Source organism: Amia ocellicauda, chromosome 21 (genome assembly GCF_036373705.1).
Source record: "Amia ocellicauda isolate fAmiCal2 chromosome 21, fAmiCal2.hap1, whole genome shotgun sequence".
Lineage (NCBI taxonomy): Eukaryota > Metazoa > Chordata > Actinopteri > Amiiformes > Amiidae > Amia > Amia ocellicauda.
Window position 1 is genome coordinate 16468662 of NC_089870.1, and position 24428 is coordinate 16493089.

A 24428-nucleotide genomic window follows, 5' to 3' on the forward strand; every position below is an offset into this window, starting at 1 on the left:
CAAATTCTTGCTCTATAGCACAATAACACACACACACACACACACCAATACATTATTGCAAATTATTTATATCCCAGGTGGACGAGGCGGATACGTTTAAATACTTTGTAGTTTAGAGAATCACATTTTATTAATAATATTTGTTTTGGAACAATGTCATGGTACTCAATGCTGATACAATTCTCACACAATAAAAGCCATAGTTATATGGTATATTAACTCTTAATGAATCAAACAAATATGGATTCTAATAAAAACAGGTCTTAAAAGTAAATCAAGTAAATGTAACACCAGCATTTGACATGTATGCAGAGTGATGTATTGTGGTAAAAACACAGTAACATGTAGTGTTGTGTTGTGTTGTGTGATCTCTGTTTAAATTTCCATAGGAAAATGTACCTTTCTACTGACATGAAACTGGAACAAACCAAAGTAAATGAGTGTAAATGCTTTCAATTAAAAATATAATTACATAACAGTCATATACAGTACCTCTGTCCATTCCATGTAATGCAATCCTCCACTCTATGCTCTTCATCATCATCATCATCATCATTATTATTATTATTATTATTAAATTCTAAAATTCACTGTTTTAGGAGTATCTTGCATGTATGAGTACCAGTACCAGAAAACCTGCTGAAGGTTTTTCCAGCACAAGACACTGGTTCCCAATCCTGCTGTGGTGGTTTTATTTCCAACTGAGCCCCCAATTACTTAATTGGCCCCTCAATTGAACTAATTTGCCTCATGTGATTTTTTTTTTTTAATGGTGTAGCTTATAAAAAGTTGGAGATTGCAAGTTCCAGCTACAGTTTCATACTTACCATGAACTCTACAACTGTTTAAAATAATGTAAGATCTCAGATTAGGCACATTATTAGGGTTCAATAAGTGCCCTACTAGTAATGAAGCCATTGAGAGTTCAGTAAAAAGAAAAAAGCAGGGCAGGGGGTCCCCAGGATGAGCATTGGGAACCAGTGCCCTCACACACTAGGCAAGATTCAATCTAAGAAAGTTACATTTCATTTCTAGAGCATTGGAGAATATGAAAAAGTGAAAAGAGATGTATCCTCATACTGCATACTCCCAGACCTTTAACGCGCAGGCAGTGGGATGTCCGATGGCAAAAGAAAGACAGAAAAAAGACGGTAATTGGCAGGAATGAAAGAAAACAGGAAACTCGGCGGCGCTCAGTTCTGGTTTATGTCAATGAAAAAAGAGAGAGAGAGAGAGAGAGAGAGAGAGAGAGAGAGAGAGAGAGAGAGAGAGAGAGAGAAGTTGTCTGAATGCCAGCAGAGGGCGCACTTTCACCTGAGGAGAATACAAGGAGTGTTCCTGGACCTGACGCGACACAAATACAAACGACACATAAATACATAATAAATCAAAAATGTTGCTATTGTTCTCACTTAATGTGTTCATAATGAAGAACACGGCAATTAACGTGAGAGCTTGTTTGCATCACCTCTACTGTAATACTTATATTACTTGTATTTTTTCATCTTTCCCAGCTCCACTCATGTATTCTTGCTATGAACTATTATGTTATTAAAACATTCCCAAGCTCTGTTTAAAATAACTGGGTCAGAAGCCCTTAAAAAGGAGTTGCTTTAAAGCTATACTTTGTTGCAACCTTTGAAAAGCATGCCTTCATTTGATGTTAGTGCATGCTTTAATATAACAGTAACGCGCTGAACCTGCAGTCCCTCCTCCAGCCAACGTCATGACAAAGGATGAGTATAAAACCTCAGGCGAGGGGAAAAGTGCGTCCAGAGAGACAGGGAGCGGATGGGAGAGCACAGAAAGCCGGCACCAGCTGAGAGAAAGTAAATATATATACCAGGGAAACTGGATCCAAAGCTGTTGAGAGGGGGGGGGGGAAACTGATTGCGCAAGGAGAGGAAAAAAGAGATTTAAGATGTCAGTGCTTCTGATGAAAGGCAGAGCAGAGCAAAAGGAAAGTTGAATGAAGCACTGCTGAAGTATGATATGCAACCTTATTGATGGGATAAAGACACGGATTGCGCTCATGACCGGCCGCTCACTGTAACCTATGCCTGCACAATATGGGATCTTATGGGGAAATGGTCCACTGAGCACTTGAATGAGAAGGAGAAAGAAGAAGAGGAGATTCAACCAAGCTCTAAATGCCAACCCTCTCCCAATTAAGCTTATGCATCTATTAGATATCAGTGCTGGCAAGAACCCAGTCCTCTGATTGACTCACTTTTGCGTATTTAAATCCAACAAACCAGCAGCCATGTATCTGGGGAAAGCCCTTCTGTTTTTCCTGCTTTTGAACTTCGTGACCATGAGTTTGTCCCTCTCCACTTGCACCACGGTGGACATCAACCACATCAAGAAGAAGAGGGTCCAGGCGATCCGGGGGCAGATCCTCAGTAAGCTGAGATTGACCAGCCTGCCGCCGGCCGCGGGTCCCAGCCAGGTGCCCATGCAGGTGCTGGCTCTGTACAACAGCACCAAGGAGCTGCTGGAGGAGATGGGCAGGGAAAGGGCGCACCAGAGCTGCGGCCAGGACAACACGGAGACCGAGTACTATGCCAAAGAGATATACAAATTCAACATGATCCATGGGCCCTCGGAAAACAGTAAGGCAGTCGTGTGTTGGTGTTTTTTTGTTTGTGTCCAAGTTAGGATAGTTGCCTTTTATTATATATGTCGTGTAATTGTATTGTGGGATAAAGTGGATTGATGCACATTGTTATTGATGTAGAAACCATAAGATGATTGGCTGCGACATGGAATTGCATCAGGTTGATGCGTTAATTAATTAATTAATTAATTAATGGTGCAGCTGGTGAGTGGCGCACAAAGTTGGCATGCTGGTGTTTTGGGGGGAGTCTGCCAGGGGAACTAATGAATGAGGATGCCACTCAAATCAAAACCCGAGTTAGGTGGGCTTCTGTCCCGTCTCCTGCTCAACCCTATCTTGAGGACTGCTGTTATTATCATCAGAATGAACCGCAGCCAGATGTCAGGCTGCACTCCTGCCAGTTTTATTAGCGCAGTGCTAAAGGTTCACTTAACTCTCACTGTAGTAATGCTGTGTTTCATCAGTATTATAGATAACAAGACATGCAGAAGACACTACTGTCAAGTTTTTAGTTTGTATAGATGTGTATGCTAGTACAGTTAATTAAGAATATTTGACTGATGCTCTCTGGAGACATGGTCTACTTTTTATTGTATTCACACCTATCACTATACACAGACTCTGTTTAGTGGCTTTGACTCACACAGAAGCTGGGTCTGCTGATTTAACCCCATTATTTAAACAGCACTTTACCAGGGCTCCAGATGCTAACGTTAACAGCATAAACAAAACGTCCAGGCCTATAGAACTGCTTAATTGATATAATTGAAGATATATTCAAGATGTCCAGTACAGGATATATTATCTGCCCAACACGCTCAACTGAGTTTTCATTTTGTTCACATGCACTCCCACTTTCCACGACTGCACTTGTCTCTCTTGCCTCATATTTCACTTCCAGAACATTGAGGCATACATCAGGAGATAGGGGTCTATAGACTTCACAGGGACACTGTAAAGAGGGAAAGGAAATGTTAACAAATTAGACTAATATAAGTACCGCCTTCTAGCTTGGCTGAGGAAACCATTTCCTCAGTCCATGTGACACGAATATTGGCTGCAAGTTCAAATCTGGAGGACTTGCGCTGGGAGGTAAGCATGGCAGCGTCCCACTCACCAGCGCAACAGGCTTGGAGAGAAAAACAAGCAGCAGATTAATTGGAGTGGGAGTCCGATTACATCACAGGGAACTGAGGATGCAAGTTTACTGCTTCTGCGAAAACGGATTGCTTTCATACATGTTCTTTGAGTATTTCGGTCATCTAGATTTTGAAGAACTCAAGCCCTTTAATATATATTCATGTGTTTATGTGCAAGCTCTACCTGTATATTCTGTTTCAAGCAAATAGGCATTTTGTACAAGAGTATTTTTTAACTACACTTTAACAAATTCAATCTAAATGTATAAACTGGAATTACTGCTACAGCAGGTTTAAATGGTCAACTGTATTGAACTTGCCTTCAAAACAACACTGCTTCACCAGGCACTGTGAGGGGCTGCTGCAACATGAATCACAGAGCAGAGATCAGCCGTTCAGTGATGATGATCAAAGCCCTTTGAGCACAATCACATTTTTGGAAAGAAAATAAAATCTTTTACTGTGAGAAAAAATTGGAAGCAGACCACGTTGAAGTCAGGGCAATTGCATCAGCATTGTTGCATCATACTGGCCTTTGAAATCAACAGGTGTTTAATTCAAAGCAGAAACAAAGTGGTACTAATTTGGCAGCAACTGTTTTTCTTTTGAAACACTTTGAGTTCGGAAAAAAATACTTATGACGATCAAAATATACAACTTGAAAAGGGAATCGTTGTAAATGGTGTGCAGTGACGGATGTGTTTCTATGGTCAGTGTTGATCTCCAGTAGTAAACTGTACTGATCAATAGATCTAGATTTATTGTCCTTGAATCTAGATTAAGTGATTTCATATCGAGCACTGCATGTTTCATTACTAAAAAGCATTACGTCTGTCACCATGTTGATACTGTAATACATATTTCCATTCCTTGGAGATAGACTAATGAGTTTTGCATACATTGTTTTTGGAAGCTGAAGCAAACTGAATTATTTTCAGATTTGTATTGATGGGTTTTTTGTTGTTGGTGTTTTTTTTTCAATCTGGCCAGGATGCATCTGTAGAATACCTCCAGCTGAATAACACAGTCTTTTCTGTAACTTTCTTTCAGTGCTCGGCCTCTCACAGTTTGTTCATTTGTTTTTTATTACATGCCCATTATAGTATTGTGCTTTAAACCTGAAAGGCACACGACTCCATGCTGAAATGCTCAGCTTCTTTACCTCTGCTCCAAGAACGGATTTCTCTGACGTATTTAAACAAAAAAAGGTTCTTCCATTTGCAGGCCTGATAGAAAAGGTCATGCAAAGAATGGCTGTCCTCCCAGAACAGTTTATTGTCTTTGTAAAAATGACACATTGTTGTTTTTGTTTTTTTGTCCTTTTAGAAAATTGTTCGACACTTCAACTACTTCCATTGTCATTGCACTCAAACGTTTCTGACTGGATGAACATTTTGTAGAAGGAAAGTCACCACAAACAGCTTCCATGTTGTGAATCTCATCTAAAAGTTACCATCCCTCCAGTGATGCATATATAAGATCCATCTATACATTAAGACCAATTACTGAGAAGACTAAACAAATATTGACAACTTGGGCCCTACCCAGATCTGGGAGACAGAGTGACAAAGGTTGTTGGTGGATCTGACAGGCATCCTGGCTTGCATGAAACAAATTCATGTGAATGCAGTCAAATCCATCAGCACAAATGTCATCCACCTAAAATAGACACCAGTGCCTAAGCAGGGCACACTACATACTCACTTGCAGTATGTGAATACTTTGTGCCATGAACGATTGGTTTCTGTCAGGCATTTTGGTTGAAAATCTGATCAAGCATGATTATATTGTCATCCTTTCCTTAGACTTACAATACAAAGTGAGCTTGACCTTGAATACCCAGCATGCTCATTGTTGTGTATAGTTCATGCAGGAGGAAGGAAACTCCCCAGCAGGACTCTGAACATTCTTGGGTGGATTTGATGGTCCTAAAACTGATGACAGTGCTGAGGGAAAGCTTCGTAGAGTGCATATATCCATCATCACTAGATATGAAGCTAGTGCATCTTGGTTAGCTTCATTGAAGGGCATCAGTACTCACAGAAGTCAAGCTTTTTAGCCTTGTGGGAATTCTCTGAGACTTCCTGCAGTCCCGACAGGTGTCAATGAGGCAGACTGCAAAAGAAGAAAATTATTTTAAAGTATTTTAGAGTGTCCTTTTATAGAATCGTTCAGGGTATCTGGCATACGGCGATCATTGATTCAGCAGGGAAGGGGGGTGGGGGGCTGTGGATTAGATCAGAGGACAGCAGCATTTCTGATATATGGAATAGTATGAAGGTGATGTCATCCAAAGCCAAACAGAGACAGAATTCTCTGGCCCACTCCAAAGAGTTTTTCTTTCTCTTTTTTTTTTCCTCCTTCGATCAAATGGAAAAAAGCCGTCTTACTGCAACAGATAACTTCACATTATCTCATGCACTGCAATTCACCATAGAGCTCTTCGGGCAGTGATTTATGGACGGGATTCAGAGAAGTGGGGAAGAGGCACTAATATCGGGAGGAGGCTAGCCACTTAATGGGGCTTTCCTGTCATCTGCTGTATCCACAAATATGTAAAACAACAAGCATATAGACAAATACAGCTTGCTCAACATTTCTGGTGGTTGCTCCTGACAGCTGCTGTAGTTGATTAATCTGTTAGTGTCCCATAATTGTGTTTGTTCTTGTGTTTCTTGGTAATGAATGACAACCAGCTCCAGGCCCTAAGTGAGGGACTGACAGGAGGTCAGGGATCGATCACAGCAAGGGACTGCCCCACACATGCAACCACTCCAGTTCTTCAAAGGGAGACAGACTAATGTTTTTGAAACACTTAGTCTCCAATTTGTTTTTCTTTTAAACAGCTGACATTAAAATATACCTCTGTGATAATTCATCCAGCTCCTCAGTCTTTGTTCCTGTAGCCTCTGTGTTACGTCATGCTCTGTGAAACGCTTGAGCTGGGCTGGTTATTCCAGACACTTTGTACTGCTTGAGACGAGCAGGCCTGGCAGTGTCTGCCCAGGAGGCAGCCAGGCAGTCACTTTTGAACGATGAACTCCGCTAGTGCTGGAGCCAGGACCTCTTGGCTGAAAGAGGCATAAAGAATGGTCGGGAAAGTGCAAAAATGGGAAGTCCTTTATTTTTTTTATGCTTTTGTCTTCTTCAAACTTTAATAACTGTCTTAATGACTTATATAATCATTAGGGCATTCTGGCAATTTTATTATGAGTATTTTCCAGGGTTTTCTTGATGAGGCTCGTTACTAAATAACGTTTTACCTAATAGTTTTCTGAAGGACCTTCATTTTCATCTCAGAAACAGAAATGTTAGTGGAATGAATTCTCAAAAGGGAAAAGGTTTTGTGTGTGGATTGGTCTATTTAATACTTACTGGCACTCCTGAGATATAATTGTAAAGGCATTAGGAAATGACACACGCAACTTGTCTCTGTCTTTGAAGAACATGATTCCACTGCTCTGCCAAAAACATGCTAACCATGCCCCCGGGAAGGAAGTGCGTGTGCGTGGTGACAGCGCTCTCTCACTCGCACATGCTCCGACTGCCTCCCCTCGGAGAGAACACGCTCTGTAACCAAACAGGGCCGGGACTGAAGCTCCTTTCATTCTTCAGCTCAGTTCCAGAGCTGAGAACAGAAAAGAAAAACCTCGCTGTGAGCCTTTTTGATACGAGGAGATAAGAAAATAAGTTTGGAGTTCAGGTTTTAGGAGGTGACACTCGCCAGTTTGTTTGTGAGCAGATGTATTTCAAATTCTTCAAGAAGGTGACCCTCTGAACTTCCCTCCCGGTGTTAACGTGTTTTAAAAGTGTGTGTCTCTGTCAGTGAGCTATGTAGCACTGTAACCATGGAAAGACCTGTTGCAGATTGAGAACGCCACTTGATTCGCCTGTTGATTATCAGAAAGCTTAGTATTATCACAAACGTATTAAAATAAAATGGACACAGACAGGCTTTGCTACATTGGAAGGGTAAGATTGCAGCCATACTGAGAGCAACCAAGAACTAATGTAATAAAATAACAAATTAATAAATCCTCACTTTAATTTCAACAATAAGAATAATAAAGGGACAAAACTGACCACTCATTTATTATTTACAATAATTTGATGGTCAGTGAACTGATGAATTTAGTTAATTGTTTCCAAATTTTTCCAAGCACACTGTGCTTCGTCGATTGTTACTGTAATCTTCCTCTCAGCCTATTTTGCACTTGCTTCATGTTGGCCATCCAGGTTAAGATAACCACTGATCTCAGCATCCTGGCTTGCACTGCAAAAGCAAACTCTGATAATAGAGGACGTTAAATTAGCCCCTGTATTTTACTCCAATTATCCCAGCAATCCGTAGCACTCACAGCCATGGAACAAATTACCTTCAGATCCTTGGCAAAAATAAGCTCTAATGTGAAATCCACCTAAAACCATCGTAATAGGAAAAATGAGGTCATCCAAAAGGAAACCAAAGACTTGATTAGAATTTCAAATCTCCCCTCTAAGTGGGGCTTTCCACCTTCCCCCCCACCCACACCCACTCCCCCCCCCACACACAGAGGGTCTATCAGCTTTTTTCAGGCCCCTGGGAAGAGCAGGGCTCAATTATTTAGCCAAGGATACATCTTGGAAAGGTCACCTAAAAATAGGCAGGAATCCTTGGAACAATCACATAACGTCTAAGGTGGGAGGGAACAGCTGATCTTATAGGATTTAAATTAACCTCAGAGCTACCAGAAACCCAACACCATATTTTGATCAAAATGAATTCCCACTCAGTGCTTTGTCTCCATATAGAGTGACGGCGATAGTGTGATTGGGTTAATGTACAACCAAGTAACTGGGTTCAGGACAGGTCATAAATTAGTGCCACTGAGCTAGTACACTCCTGCCAAAATAATAGATTCATGCATGGACCTCACCTCACGTGAAAGTAGTGTGTCCACAGTGACAGCATTGCTTTCCCAAGCCGCTCTCTCAGTCCAACGAACACCGCTCAGTCTCTGCACCAAGAGCACACTTCTTTTCCAAAATCGTGTGGCATTGTTGATCATTCAGATGTTCAGAGATGCCATGGCTCGTGTTGGGCCAGGCAGGCTGTGCTGTGCCCTGGGCATCAGAAATGTGTCTTTTCCAGCTTCTCCAGGCACCTGCTGATGAGCAGGAATAGTGTGGGGGGGTAGCTGGGCTGTAGAGCACACATTTCCTCTGCCTGGTTTATTCCATGACTTTGGGCATTTGGTTTCAATTTTATGACTTCAACTTGTTATTAACTAGGAGTCATATTCATAAAGCATTTACAGATGGACAAAATGTGTTCCAAAGCTGAGGAAATATACTTTATGACTTGGGAACAAACTACAGTGTTTTCTTTATCTGTTTTCTCCAGCCCAGTGGTGTGTACTGGACCTCAAACTGGAGAGGAGTTGTCTACAATGTCCATGTCTCTTGCTTTGCAGATGACCTCCAGTACTGCCCCAAGGGGATTACCTCCAAGGTGTTTCGTTTCAACGTGTCAATCATGGAGAAGAACGCCTCCAACCTCTTCAGGGCCGAGTTCAGGGCCCTCCGCGTGCCCAACCCCCACGCCAAGAGGAACGAGCAACGGATCGAACTCTACCAGGTGTGTAAAGGTACCGTTTCCACGTCTCTTTACAAAAACAAACAACGGGGCCCCGTGCTGCACACTGGCATAGGCCCCTGATTTGGAATCCGATTTAATTTTTGAAGGTAGAGATCATAATAAGTATTTAATATGAGAGTATCCTCTGTCTTCTTTGCTGGGGGGGGGACTAAATGTACCAGATGAATCTGTAAAATGATAGCCCTGTCATTATCTACAAGATTTAAAAACAAATTTAAAAGATTTAAAGAAATAAAGGGGATAACAAAATTCAGTTGCTTTAAAAAATGTTCCTCAACTACAAAACAATGTGTACATCCTTTATTTAAAAAGCAAAATTAAAATACAATGCAGCACTTTTACAATCTTTTTTGAAAGTGAAGGATTACAAAATGCCTGCTTTTCTCACTTTTCTCACTCACAATTGTAAAATGAAAGGAAACGCGTAGGCAGTATTAAGTTGGATGCGTCTGCACCTGTCTTTGGGGGAAATTTTCTCTCATTTTCCACTGTAATCCCCCGTGAGAGAAGAGAAAGTGATCAGGTTCCATCATTTCCTGTTTTAGAGACGACAGGCTCTCGGCCGCATACCGTTTTCAGCACCAACAGCCAGACAAAAATAATTCTGTCAGGACTGAAGATTGCTTCCATGAGCTCAAAAAAGACACAGGGGTCACCAGAAAAGAAACTACCTGCTCACTAACGGACTTGCCTACACATGTTCAGACAAGATTGGCAGTCCACTGTATATCTGCTGTCCTCGTATAAAATCCCAGTTCATTCAGAGGAAGTGTAATGCAAGTGAAAATTGTTCAGTAACTCGCTCAGTCAGAGTCTACATTTCTTATGCTAAATTAAACCAATGAGCAACAGAATTCATCCTATTAACATTTTAACTGACACAATTTAACTCATCATGACTCATTTTACTTCTAAGCTTGACTAACGTTGATATTGAACCATTTAACCATTACCTTAACTGATAGGAGAGACTTTCACACTGTTGGTGAAGGCCCCTGTGTCCCATATCACACCAGGCAGATTAATCTGTCTCTCAAGGGACCTCTCGATTCTTCTTGGTACATGGAAGGCAAAATAATTAACATTTAACTGTTAAGGAAAGAAACCTAGGGGTCTAACCTTCAAGTCACAATGTTCATGAGTTAAAACATAATACAAGCCATTTTTTATTGGTGCTCTTAATTCATTTTACTTCCTACATAGTTGGCTTAGGGAAGCACATCACTAATTTGCACCTGCATCACAGATACTGAAGCCTGATGAACACATAGCCAAGCAGCGCTACATCGGAGCGAAAAACATCCTGACAAACGACGAGCCGAAGTGGATCTCGTTCGATGTCACGCAGACTGTGAAGGAGTGGCTAATGTACAGAGGTTAGTGCGGACCTAGAAGAATTGTCTTTCTTTTTTTGGTCTACCTGTTTCATGTAGAAAAAAAAATGGAGCATGTTTCAAGGTGCTGCTTTTTCCTCAGAGACCAACTTGGGCTTGGAGATCAGCGTGCACTGCCCCTGCCACACCTTCGGCCCCAACGGCGTCATCATCGATAATGTCAACGAGGTGCTGGAGGTCAAGTTCAAAGGTGAGCGAGTCAGTGTTCTGGCTAATGAGAGATTGCTAATTAAGTAGGATGCTTCACCAGTCTCTGAAAAACTAATTTCCAAACTCAAGGTCATGTTTTCAGTGAAACCTGAGTTGATTCTTAAAAAAAAACCATTATATCGACCTGGTGATTCCAAGTTCAAATATGGATGTGTAACCAGAAATGACACGTAGACACAACAATGCTAGTTTTGTACTGAGCCCAAATGTATTACAAAAGCTATAATGAGCTCTAAGGCACTTAAGATGATAAGCAGACAATTAGTGCTTGTGGCCTCACAAGGTGACTCAGACACGGCCAGACATACAGGCTTTCAACCGCTCCTTGGGGCAACGGTGTTATTCTGTCTACACAATGAATTTCATTAAAAACTACAATGTGTGTCTAAAGAAGCAGACAATATACTGTTTCAGATCCAGGGTTTCTAAGAAAAATAACAAAAGGCCTTAAACATATTTTTCTCCAGCGCAAAATATGTTCCAGTCTTCCAACTCCCAGTCTCTCAAGGATAAAGCAAATACTTGAAAACTTTTGATTTTGACGTTTTAAAACATGTGCTCATTCGTCTGTTTTTAAGTTTTGAAAATAATGGGTGAGACAATATGTTAAGCTCTTTTATAGCAAGGCCTCTTTTGAATCTTTTAACAAACATCAAACTTAAGGTAGATAATTAGGTTTTACAACTTCCATATAAAATGATATTTTCAGTTCTTAAAATGAACTCGCTTTTAAGCACTCCATCAGAAAGGCCTGTAAGTGGTATCTCACTTAGCTGTGGGCTGGGGGTTCAAGGAGGGACTTGTGAATGGCTTTAAGAGGGACTTGAGCGCCAGCCAGGAGGAATGTGCTGCCGGAGGCTCCCTGACACTTGGAATGACATGAAAGGAAGGCATCCATATTCCCTGTGCCGGCTCTCCAGGGCCCCCCCCGCTGCTTTTCCCATCATGTGTAGACTATATGAGCAGACGGCGCAGTCAAATAAAAAGCTCCGTCGAGAAAAGGGGCTCCTGCCAGTTTGCTGTAGCAGGGCGGGTTGTGTCGATGTATGTGCAGCGGCGAGACAGCAGATTGACCGTGACCCCCTGGCTCCGTTCCCCCGCAGGAGTGGAGAGCGACTACGAGGAGCAGATCCGTCTGGACACCAGCCGTCTGAAGAAACCGAAGGAGGAGCTCCCCCACCTCATCCTCATGATGCTGCCCCCCCATCGTCTGGAAGACAGAGTCGTATCGCACCGCCGCAAACGGGCCCTGGACACCAACTACTGCTTCAGGTACAAGAAACAGCCCAGCCAGCCTCCAAACAGAGACCAGGGTGTAGTCTGTGGTGTAGCACAGAGAGGGCAATGTAAAGGAGTTACGCAAGTTTAAATCTACATTACGAAATCCCTCTTTCTACATATTTATACTGGCCGTCAAGTATTACTAAGAAAGCAAGAATGGGTCTCAACTATTGCTTTGTTTAAAAACAATTCATGTCTTAAAAGGAATTGCAACCATGTTAAATGTTGGCCATCATTTTACTGCAAACCTCTCTCATGAAAAGGCCCCATGTTTCAGTGGGTTTAAGTTCAAGCAACTGGGCCAACCAGTGCATGTTTCAGGCAATGTTTCAGCTCCAGTTTTGATTTAGATGGTCTGGCTTAATATGTTTCCAGTAAGATTTCCAGGTGTTTCCATGGTTTTGACCACTAGTGTGTGTATAAAAATATAAATGTTCTAACATTACAGATGTACGGTAACTGTACTAGTCACACCAGCCATTTGGTTGCACTTCCAGAGAAGAACAATCTGGAACAAATACTCTTTGGGACGAACTGTAAAACTTCTAAAGGAGATGACAAGCTGTCTAGGCCAGGGGTTTTCAAACCGGTCCTGGAGTACCCCCTGCCCTGCTGGTTTTTGTACCAACCAAGCTCTTAATTGAATTATTATTTGACCTAAAGGCCAAAAAACCACCAGGGCAGGGGGTACTCCAGGACCGGTTTGAAAACCCCTGATCTAGGCCAAGTGCATGATTAGCAATGATTCCTAAACGTCTATAATTTTGTTTTACTTCTGGCTGAAGCAATTATGAAGAAAACTGTTGTGTGCGTCGCCTATACATTGACTTCCGCCAGGATCTGGGCTGGAAGTGGATCCACCACCCCAAGGGCTACTATGCCAACTTCTGCTCAGGGCCCTGTCCTTACCTTGGGAGCTCCGACACCACTCACAGCCAGGTGAGAGAGTCTCGCTTGCTACACAAACACACCTTGTAGAATATATCTGGTACCTTGTAACTTTCTCTTTGAATATCAATAAACATTGACCTTCCTGACATTGCTTCTTCATTCATAGTCCACCAACAAAGAGTCCATCCTTGTAGTGCAAGCCAGACATCCATCCATGGCACGCTTGCATTCAGGTTTAATACACCTCCACAGCTGCTTTCAAGAAATGCATCAGCTTTTCACGTTCACTGATGCTGGTCAATAACGGGCCTCCCTCTCTCTGTCCCTGCAGGTGCTGTCCCAGTACAAAATCTTGAACCCGGACGCCTCTGCCTCTCCCTGCTGCGTTCCTCAGGACCTGGAGCCCCTCACCATCCTCTATTATGTAGGACGGACTCCTAAAGTGGAGCATCTCTCCAACATGATTGTCAAATCCTGCAAGTGCAGCTGAAACCACCGTGTCCACAAAGTGCAATTCTGCAGGAGTGTCCACTTGAGCTGCCTGCCATCCCCCTTCCAAAAGAATACCTCTTTACCGAGAGCCAGCCAGCCAGCTCAGCGACAAGCCACAGGACCTGTCTGAGGGAGACGAATGGCTGGCTGATCTGCTAAAGACATAACGTGCCTCGAAAACTCAACTTTAAACATACAGTGACGTCTTTGTCCACATCCATGGACCTATAGTGACAGTTTTTCAGCTTTGAAGTGTTTTTTCAGCATTCTGAACTGGCTTTTTCCTTCTGACACCTGAGCATTTCAGACACATTTCCTTAAAGAATACAGACAAAAGGTTTCTTAAAAAGTGTCCTTCAATGAGAGCTGCTCGTACAAGAACTTGAGAACATAGCTGCAGCTGAAAATGAAGACTCTGAAATTGCCTGCTGGATTAAAAGACAAAGAAAGGGTAAAACAATGCACTGTTTTAGCCAAAGCTGCAGTAAGCAATATTTTTGGGAATGCCAACTTAAAGCCTTGATGTACCACAATGAGTACAAAGGGATATTCATGCTGGAAATCTGCGCTGTGCGCATCTCAGTACCCTACACTGTTTATTTAGGAGAGATACTGATGGATTGCAAATAGTCTTAGGAGAAAAAAAACATGCTGGAAAATAACGATGTCTGAAACCAGAATTATTGTCATCATTGCGTTTACCTCTGTTCTGCAATAGAAGAACTTATTTTTTGGGACATTTTTGTTCATAAACAGAAGTGGATATTTTCTGTTGTACAAACAATTGATGTCACTTGGTGAACATTTCACAAAATCACAAACTGTTCATGTTTTAAATATTACTCGTGAAAACACTTTTTATATTAAAAAATGGTCTTGGACACATGGATTTCTTTGTATGTAATTTGAAGGAAGTTCCTATGCTCCTGAGGAATTTTGTTTGTTTCTTGAAAATTTAAAGTATGATTTACTAGAACTTTTTAATGGTTTAAATGCAGAAATGTAGTTGTTTTAATTATATAAGGGAACATACCTTGAGCAGACATAATTTTATACATTTAAAGACTGAATGTCCCAACCTGAAAACTATAAGTCCCTGATACTTCACACAGTATTTCCCTCTTGCTCCCGAAACTTATAATTCACTTGTAAATTTTAGTTGTTATATAAAACTACTACTAATAAGTACACTTTCACAAGATGCAATTCTCACATCAAAGAAGAGGAATTTTCATGAGTATTCTGCGGGGGAATGGCTCAGACCCAGACCTGTGCCCTTCAGTGTAGCAAACAGTCTCCAGTCTGGCATTTTTTATTTTCATTTTGTAAAGAAATTTATTATGAAAATAAGTCTGCTAAAAAATAAACCAGTAATAACTTTCATTGCACACATTAACATGATTAAAAACATTGATTAAAAATCTGAATCACTCGCAACATTGAGGCTTAAAATGGCAATTCCTGTGTACAAAGAGAGCTCTTTGTTTCTGGAGGTAAAACATGAAATAAAGAAAAACATCTAAAACTGGGACACACTGCCACTGGTCCTCACTGGCTGGGGTGGGCCTGTTTCTGAGGACGACATTTAAAAATTGGTGCTTTAAACTCTAAGCTATATAAACCATACGTTTGTGGATGTGTAACACAGTAAAACACCACTATATATTATCGATCATAACTTTTAGGAATCTAGAAAAACATCCGATAATAGAATTTATCATCGAATGTATTGAAACCTTTCAATATGGAAACCTCAGTGGCACAGATGTTAAAGTGACTCGGTTCATTTAAGACATTTACTGAAACAGTGATACAGTGTGCCACTTGTCTATATATATACAAACACACACACTGGAAAGATCCATGAATATGCTCTCTAAATATTTTCAGCATAAAACCAAGGAATAAATGTCATTTTAAAGCCTTACATATTGCTTGATTTAAAAATAAAAATAAAAAGTATAAAGCACAAATTTCAAGTATTTTCTGAACCATTAAAAACAAAAAAATGTATATCATCAATTTATGGACCCAGTATACATAAACAAACAGAAGGATATTCAATCAGATGTGTAAAGAAGGGAATCTGGAGGCTGCACACGTGTTGGCCCATGTGTCCTGTAAAAGTTTCAAAGAAGACAATGGGAAACTTCTATCCTCTGAAGCATTTCAACATTCAAAAAGAGCAGCATCATTCAAATCATTTTTCATTGCATCAGGAAAAAACTGACCCCCTTATCACTGGGCTTCATTAAAAAAAAAAAAAAAAAGTTAATCTCTTTACTGTTAAGGGTGAGAATATATAGTTTTGAGGAGATTTGTAAAGGGCTAGCTATTCACAGGTTTTTCAGAAGTCTGCCATTGGTACATAAAAAATAAATAAAATACTATGACAAATAAATATAATTGCAACCAGACTGTGTCAAAGGCATGGTGGAAATCATTACTAGATTAAAAAAAAAAAAGTTAAATTCAGTTTGCTCAGTGGTAAGTAATCTAATGGCTGTAAGTGTAGTTTGTTTTTGACTGTGTAAGGAGCCTGGACAGTTTCTGGAGCCCCCAAAGCAAATCTCTTCAGCAGTGCTAGTACAGCGGATCACAGGGTCAAGTCATTGTTAGTTTTCTGGAGGTCTGTGACTGTCTCAGGGACATGGTGATTGGTGCACATGCTGCCGGACCATTTGCACCCAGAATGTGTGTATGAGCAGCTGTTCACATACATCTGTCAGCCGAGTCCTTCTGCGGTGTCGATCGCATCGAAGAACCGGGATTAACTGCCGCTCGGGGGCCGAAAGAGGAGGCGACGGTGAAGGGCTGGACAGCGCAACGGACATCAGCTCGTATCCAGTCGAAAGATTCCTTACACGGTTGTCAAATCCTGACCAGAAAAAAAACCTGCATCATATCCCAGCAAAAGGTGGTTAAATCAAACATCCTGCAGGGTTCATACAGAATGGGTCACCGGATATTTGAAGAATACATCTGAAATCAAGTCTCCCAAAGCAGTTTTTAGTCAGATTAAGTCCAGGAAAAATGAATTTGTTCCCTTTTGTTTCTGACTTCAGGACTGCTCCCAGATTCAGCAGGAACATGTGGCCAGATTTTGCTTCTTTTAGAAACCGGTCCAGAGCAGTACACACTTGAAGACCGTCCCCAGGCCCAGATGGCTCAGATGCGTCTCATTTCAAGTGGAAGAACAGACACACGGCTTTCACTTGCTCTTGCCCTGCAGCAGCCTGTGATAACCAGACAGACCTAGAGAAACACAAAGCAAAGAAAATACCATTGTAATGAAGAGTCCATTAATCTCCTCATTACACACGGACACTCTGAGCATGAACATACGCCGCATTGAGAAAACACTTGAGCTCTGCAAACATGACATTTCCCCTGGTTTATGGTTAACCATCGAAAACCTCTTTTTATGACTGTATTCCAAATGAGAGAGTAAGCCCCATTATACACAGAGAAATAGCACGAGCGCAGTGGGAGAATTCAAAGTCACCAGCAGGAATTTCTGACGGAAAAGACAGCAGTTCTACGGCGGTTTAATTCCCCTAACGGGTTTCAAAACAGAAAAGCGATCCCTTCCCTGAAATGAGTTTCCTGGCTTCATCCTTCCCTGCAGCTAGAGAGCTAATTGAATTATCCCCAAAGATTTTATATAGGGCATTATTTTAAAGCAATCGGAATAATAACATTGACCTACGCAACATAAAAGCTCATTTAATTTAAGTAAACTGACATCATGTATTTAGACAAGAATACGGGGGTGGAAGTTAAGTCAGATGTTAAGAGCATTTCTCCCCTGGAAAATCGGGAATGTGATTTGTGATCCAGGGTGTTAACATGCAAATTGGTGGAGTTCAAGTTCCTCCACTTGGGGTAGACTGACCTAAAAGCCAAAACAAAGCCAGATCGTCTGAAGACTTCTGTATCGACTACAGACGCACAAGTCAAGTCCTGACAGCCAGGTCTCTCCAGCGGTCCACTCTGCCGCTGCATTCACAACGACCGGGGCATGTTGGGAGTGGGAGCATTGGGGTAAGCGATATTAGGAGAAACAGAAACAATAGGATTGCTACTTCAGTTTTGGGGAAGTGAGGGGAAGCCATACCACATTTAGGACATATGCATCACTATACAATCTAGGTATAAAAATAAAGCACTGGCACTATCTTAGGATGTGTGTGAGATCAGAGTAATACACGAACCATAACCAAATAACCCTTTAACAGCAAATGTCTACTCACTGTGAGCATTGCAAAAACAACGGCGTCTGTAGCCATTTTCGCAGGTATTACTATAGCGAAAGTGAAGACTTGATAGGAGCAAGCGGGAAACTAGAACATCCCTAAATGTTTGAAATAGCTGCCCGTGTCTCCAGGTTTCTTCAACTGTGCTTTGTAAACGGAGACTACGCAAGTTTAGCTCGAATTAATAAGTAATAAAATGTTATTTATAATCGCGCAGGTATCAGCAGAAAAGAACAGCTGGTCAGCAGGCCTGTCCTTCTGTCCTCTCAGTGTTGCATGTCTCTGGCTGGCGGCCAGGGATCCAGTAGAAAAGGAATTCCGAGTGCACTCTGGGCTGCAGTGTTTGTGCTCCTAAACAGTCTTCTCTTTCATTCCCTCTCCGCAGACACTGTTTATTTTGGTGCTCTTTTACAGTGTGAGGGCTGACAGAGCTGGAAAATGAAAACATCTCCCCGACTTCCAATCTGGTGACATGACTGCTGGAGGCTTTTTTTTTTTCTTCTTTCTAGCTCAGCAAAAGAAATAATAAAGACTAATATTCAATTTTATTCCCCTCATACCGATTAAAAAAATCAATATCCTACAAAAGAAAATCTGTCTCCATACAATTAGATTTAAAAAAAAAAAAAAAAAAAAAAAAAGCGAGAAACAAACAAAAAAAAGTAACGTTCTCTGAAAAATGAGGTCCTGGGAGGTTTCTGGTTTGGAAATAGCAACTATCATCGATCGCCAAAATGGAAATAATAGGAGAAAGGGAAGACTAATTTGGCGGTTCTTTGTTTAATTTTGCATTTTTAAGTCTAGAAAGTGCAAATTCGCATACCACCCTGCCAAGTCTTTTTAGAAGCTGCCTTAAAAAAGAAGAAGAAAAGAAACTGAAAAAAAGATCTGGCATGAGCCACTCACTCACTCCAGCTCTTCCAGGCAATCCTGCCCATTTAGTTATGTGCCATACACTTTCTCTTTCCAAGCTTTAGACAAAAAAGGACCCATTTCACAACTGAACCACAGCTCTAAGTTACTTATTGTGGTGTAAACTTTCTACACTTATTACACAGCTAAACTCTAACAGAGTATTGATGAATAAACCCGACAATATCTTTGACTAAAACAACAAAAATACAGTTTTCTTTCATCCTTTAGTTTTAGGTAGCATGCCATAAATCTACAGCTGCCTTCTGAAGAGTTAAGAGAGATTTTCCAGAACTGCCTCTGCACTCCCTTTTGTGCATTAAGTGTTAAAACTATTTTTATAAAAGCTGACAGCCCCTCACATTTCACCACTTTTAATGACAGCAGAGTGCCAGCTACTATGTACGAGAGAATTACAGTGATTAATGTAGTCTGACAATTGATCAGAAAGAATGCTGTCTATATGGATCTGCTATGACTCCCTGTCAGAATCAATCAAGGAATCTCAATGCAGTGATCGGAGTACAAAGGACAAAAGTATTTCAAGAGCAACATGTGTAGGGTTTAATCTCTTCAGAAGCTGTGCAGACTTTAAAAACAAACCCAGTAGATACCAGTAAGACCGTCAGCTTCTGACTCCTCAAAACCAATCACTGGACATCTCCTATAAAATAGTTTTCAATCGCCAACTCTTTCAATTTTGTCAGTTGACCTTCTTAACGAAAAGACAAGAATATTGCAAGTAATGAAGGAAAACAATTATACACAGGTTGCTAAATATGTATTGGATTATAGCTATTGGTCTGTTGATACAAATCTTAATAAAACTGATTGCAATGTTGCCTTATTGGATGATACACCAAAAAAACAAATCTACCTGCCAGTCCGCCCAAACAGTATCTACTTCAAAATCGTCACGTTTCTTTCTCCTACACGAGATTTAGTAGAGGATTTCTCTTCTGAGACGTACAGATGATAAATGGTGTGACACATAAATGCATAGAAGTTTGGAAAAGTACCCCTGCGCCGATTCCCTGATCAGCCTAGCAGATGTGCAGTAAACTGCTTAATATTACTGTTACTGCAATAAAATCAACAGGTCTTCTGACCCAGGACTCCACAATGGAAAGAGTTGTGTAACTTCACGATGGGAAGAACACTCGTGTGAGGAAAGCCAACAAATTCACTGGAAACAGAGAGAAAACAACCAAAAAAAGCTTGCAAACAAACAGGGATTCCCTAACTAGCTTTAAACAGCTTTAGAACAATGCAATAATAGGTAAGTCTTAAGCTTAAGACTTAAGAGGTAATATACACAAATATAACTCATAGCCACATTGCCAAACATTGATTTAAGAGAGCCATATATACAGCAGTAATGCAAGATCTTGTTTCTGTAGTCTTTTAATAAATACATCAAAGGCTATAAATATTGTTACGTAATCATAAAGATCATATGACATTTCAGATACATTATGCAATTTGATATCTCAGTAGTTCAGTCCCAAAAATCTCATTGTAATTAAGTTCGAAAGCTTTCAATAATCAGATCTGATGGAATTATTTTAAATGGTTTAATGCTACTATAGAATCCAGACTGATTTTGATATTGTTTCAACAAAGTCTAATAACAATATATATATGTTTTTATATTAAGAGATGTTTGATTTTAAGAATGTAATCGAACATGACAGAAGTGCTGGTCATAGCTGTGCTAAATTACAAGTATTCATAAGATCCCGAAGGACAACTGGTATACAACTTGACCATGGACCAACAGGGATTATTTGGCAATCCCTTTAAGAACAATGACAGCTGAGAATTCCCAAATCTATGTTTCCAGTTTGGTATCTGATTATAATGCAGATGACTATGCGTCTAATACCCCCTGATCCCCTCTTTATGCTGCAGCCACTGTGACTCAATGTGGAGAGGCAACGGCTTGAACAAGTGCCATAGATATCCATGCTGGAAAAATACAAGAGGCTCTCAGGCAGAGCTATCGAGCCGGTTATATTCTGTATTTTCACAGAGAACACCTCTCTCTCCACAGACTGAAAGTGGCTCTGGCTTGTGCAACACGGCTCTGTAACAAGATTGTCCATGTCAAGTGGCGCTCGGTGGCGTTTCTCTTGTTCAACCACGCGCTGCACAAAAGGAGATACATTGGTACTGTAAGGGAAGTACTCCCAACAAAAAACTGAAAGAAATGAAGAAGCCTGGCCACCCCCTGGCATCCATTCTGGAGCACTTTGTTCCTTTAAGTGGGGCTATCAATAACAGTTACACTCGATACAGTATATTAAACCATGACACAAGAATGGCTGCTATGTCTGCAATCAGTCGGATTCAAATCCTTGCCCTTGGCATTCAGAGAAAATGCCTGGCAACTTCAGCACTCTTGGCTTTCGAACGGTAACATCAATAGGTAACCAGAATGATAGACTGCACATTGCTGGCCATGGATAAAACTGACACATATTTGGAAGTCAGGAAAATACAGAGGATAATTTACTTTTCCTAAGAGACCTGGTAAATTGTGAAAATCATATTGTGGATTACTGTTAGAAAAATAAATAAAATCATAGGCTATTTAACTTTTTTTATGGAGGAGAAACACAAATTCAGCACACTTACTGGAGTTCCCAGAGATCTGCTCATAGACAACATGGTGTGTGTTAGGTAAAGTCCCATTGGTGTGACCTTCTGAAGGAGCCAGTCTGTAAGCAGAAACATGACAAACTGTCAAGACAAATGTCTAATAAACAGATGAAAACAGTACAATGCATATAAACTAAATACAGGAAAATGCTGTTGTTGTAAATTATGCTTGACAGATCTGGTTTTGGAGACAGTCTGTTCTATGTCAGTATACTATTGTGTCTCTGCAAAACATATATACAAGACAGAGAATCTGAAATTTGGAAATGGTGACATACGTTACAAATACGCACAATAACAGTTCAGAAAGTTTGTGAATATGACGAGTTTTTAAGCTTAAGGGCAAGTAAGAAAAAAAATGAATGTATGTGAAAGATGCTTTTAATTGCATATAATTTCTACTGCAAGACTGCCCCCCCCCTTGCTTTCCCCACACACGCAGCGGTGTGAGAGAGGGCACAAGGTGCCCCCTGAAGCAGGCAGCTGGGAGAGCCCGTGGAGTGGCGTGTGGCTGAGTAATTTTAGACGGCCCTCTCAGTGTGCTGCAGGCGGGGAGGGTCCTGGGGGGCTGGCGGTGCTATTTTCGGGCTCCGGAAATCAGAGCTCCCTCAGTGAAATGTTTACTCAGCGCTTTCACCGCATCCAAGCAGGAGCCAGGAGAGGCCAAGAGAGTGGGTCACTGTGGCACTTAGGTCTCCGCACACATTCCTCCTCCTTAGCTACCGTAGTTGTCTTTCTAATGCATTGCCCAAACAGGTCTTCACTACTTAACCTAAAACAAACATAAAACGAGGTATAAGATGTACAGTTGCCCATTGATCAACACTTGGGCAAACAATTTCATTAACTTTATTAATCTACTGCTACCAGGCAAAAAATACATTGATAACGACCTAAATGAGGATGAAAATGACAAAGCCAGGAACTTCTTAAGCACTTCCTCCAGAAGACAACAAGGATTACTTTGGTCGGTAGCAATGTCATAACACTAAAAAAAAAACACTTAAAATCCTCTATAGCCTCCACCAAACGTTACCTCCTCTCCGTAATCTGTACCAGGTCAGCCACACTCAAGATGGCACGAGTTTCCATTTCAACACCTTGGCAAGCAGAGATGGTATGGTAGCTAAGAGGTTATTTGTAAAAGACACATTATCCTTCGTACTCCATATTCCTGCAGTTCAGGGATATCAATGTGCTCATTGTTTGTAGAAGAAAAGAAACAACAAAAGCTTCCTTCACTGAAACAACATACTGAAATGGAGGGCTTTATTCATAGACTGCAGGGTTAAAACCACACAGACGTTCAGATATTCCTGCTTCGGCCTTCGTGGTCTCAAACTGAACTCTATGGTTCAGAAATCCACCCTCCTGGTGTTATACATATATATACTACCGTTCAAAAGTTTGGGGTCACTGTTTTTGAAAGAAAAGCAAATTTGTTGTCTATTAAAATAACATCAAATTGATCAGAAATACAGTGTAGACATTGTTAATGTTGTAAATGACTATTGTAGCTGGAAATGGCTGATTTGTAATGGAATATCTACATAGGCGTACAGAGGCCCATTATTAGCAACCTTGAGTCCTGTGTTCCAATGGCACGTTTTGTTTGTTAATCCAAGTTTATCATTTTAAAAGGCTAATTGATCATTAGAAAATCCTTTTGCATTTATGTTAGCACAGCTGAAAACAGTTGTATTGATTAAAGAAGCAATAAAACTGGTCTTCTTTAGACTAGTTGAGTATCTGGAGCATCAGCAATTGTGGGTTTGATTACAAGCTCAAAATGGCCAGAAACAAAGAACTTTCTTTTGAAACTCATCAGTCTATTCTTGTTCTGAGAAATGAAGGCTATTCCATGCAAGAAATTGCCAAGAAACTGAACACCTCATACAACGCTGTGTACTACTCCCTTCACAGAACAGCACAAACTGGCTCTAACCAGAATAGAAAGAGAAGTGGGAGGCCCCGGTGCACAACTGAGCAAGAGGACAAATACATTAGAGTGTCTAGTTTGAGAAACAGACGCCTCACAGGTCCTCGACTGGCAGCTTCATTAAATAGTACCCGCAAAACGCCAGTCTCAACATCAACAGTGAAGAGGCGACTCTGGGATGCTGGCCTTCTAGACAGAGTTGCAAAGCAAAAGCCACATCTCAGACTGGCCAATAAAAAGAAAAGATTAAGATGCACAAAAGAACACAGACACTGGACAGAGGAAGATTGCAAAATAGTGTTATGGACAGACGAATCTAAGTCTGAGGTGTTCGGATCACAAAGAACAATCGTGAGACACAGACCAAATGAAAAGATGCTGGAGGAGTGATTGACACCATCTGTCAAGCATGTGATGTGATGTTCTGGGGGTGCTTTGGTGGTGGTAAAGTGGGAGATTTGTATAGGGTAAAAGGGATCTTGAAGAAGGAAGGCTATCACTCCATTTTGCAACGCTATGCCATACCCCGTGGACGGCACCTTGATTGAACAGGACAATGAAACCCAAAGCACAGCTCCAAACTATGCAAGAACTATTTAGGGAAGAAGCAGTCAGCTGGTATTCTGTCTATAATGGAGTGGCCAGCACGGTCACCGGATCTCATCCCTATTGAGCTGTTGTGGGAGCAGCTCGACTGTATGGTACATAAGAAGTGCCCATCAAGCCAATCCAACTTGTGGGAGGTGCTTCAGGAAGCATGGGGTGAAATCTCTTCAGATTACCTCAACAAATTGACAGCTAGAATGCCAAAGGTCTGCAAGGCTGTATTGCTGCAAATGGAGGATTCTTTGATGAAAGCAAAGTTTGAAGGACACAATTATTATTTCAATAAAAATCATGATTTTGCTATATTTCCTATTGAAACTAATTTCATGTATGTTTTCATGGAAAACAAGGACATTTCTAAGTGAGCCCAAACTTTTGAACGGTAGTGTATA

General features: G+C 41.0%; 2 protein-coding genes across 2 annotated transcripts in view; one reads left to right on the plus strand and one right to left on the minus strand.

Annotated features, from left to right (window-relative positions):
* The first annotated feature begins 1790 nt into the window (after positions 1 to 1790).
* Positions 1791 to 14545, plus strand: tgfb3 (transforming growth factor, beta 3). The gene is made up of 7 exons (XM_066694020.1): positions 1791 to 2612; positions 9210 to 9373; positions 10641 to 10770; positions 10871 to 10978; positions 12102 to 12270; positions 13065 to 13218; positions 13502 to 14545. The coding sequence occupies exons 1-7, from the start codon at positions 2264 to 2266 to the stop codon at positions 13658 to 13660; spliced, it is 1233 nt and encodes a 410-aa protein (XP_066550117.1). The 5' UTR covers positions 1791 to 2263; the 3' UTR covers positions 13661 to 14545.
* Positions 14546 to 14958: 413 nt separating this feature from the next.
* Positions 14959 to 24428, minus strand: part of ttll5 (tubulin tyrosine ligase-like family, member 5) — a 59664-nt gene continuing 50194 nt past the window's right edge. The window contains exons 32-33 of the mRNA XM_066694019.1: positions 21468 to 21550; positions 14959 to 16917 (exon numbers count right to left, since the gene is read on the minus strand). Coding sequence (XP_066550116.1) covers positions 16874 to 16917; positions 21468 to 21550 — 127 coding nt within the window. The 3' untranslated portion in view covers positions 14959 to 16873. The remainder of the gene's footprint in view (positions 16918 to 21467; positions 21551 to 24428) is intronic.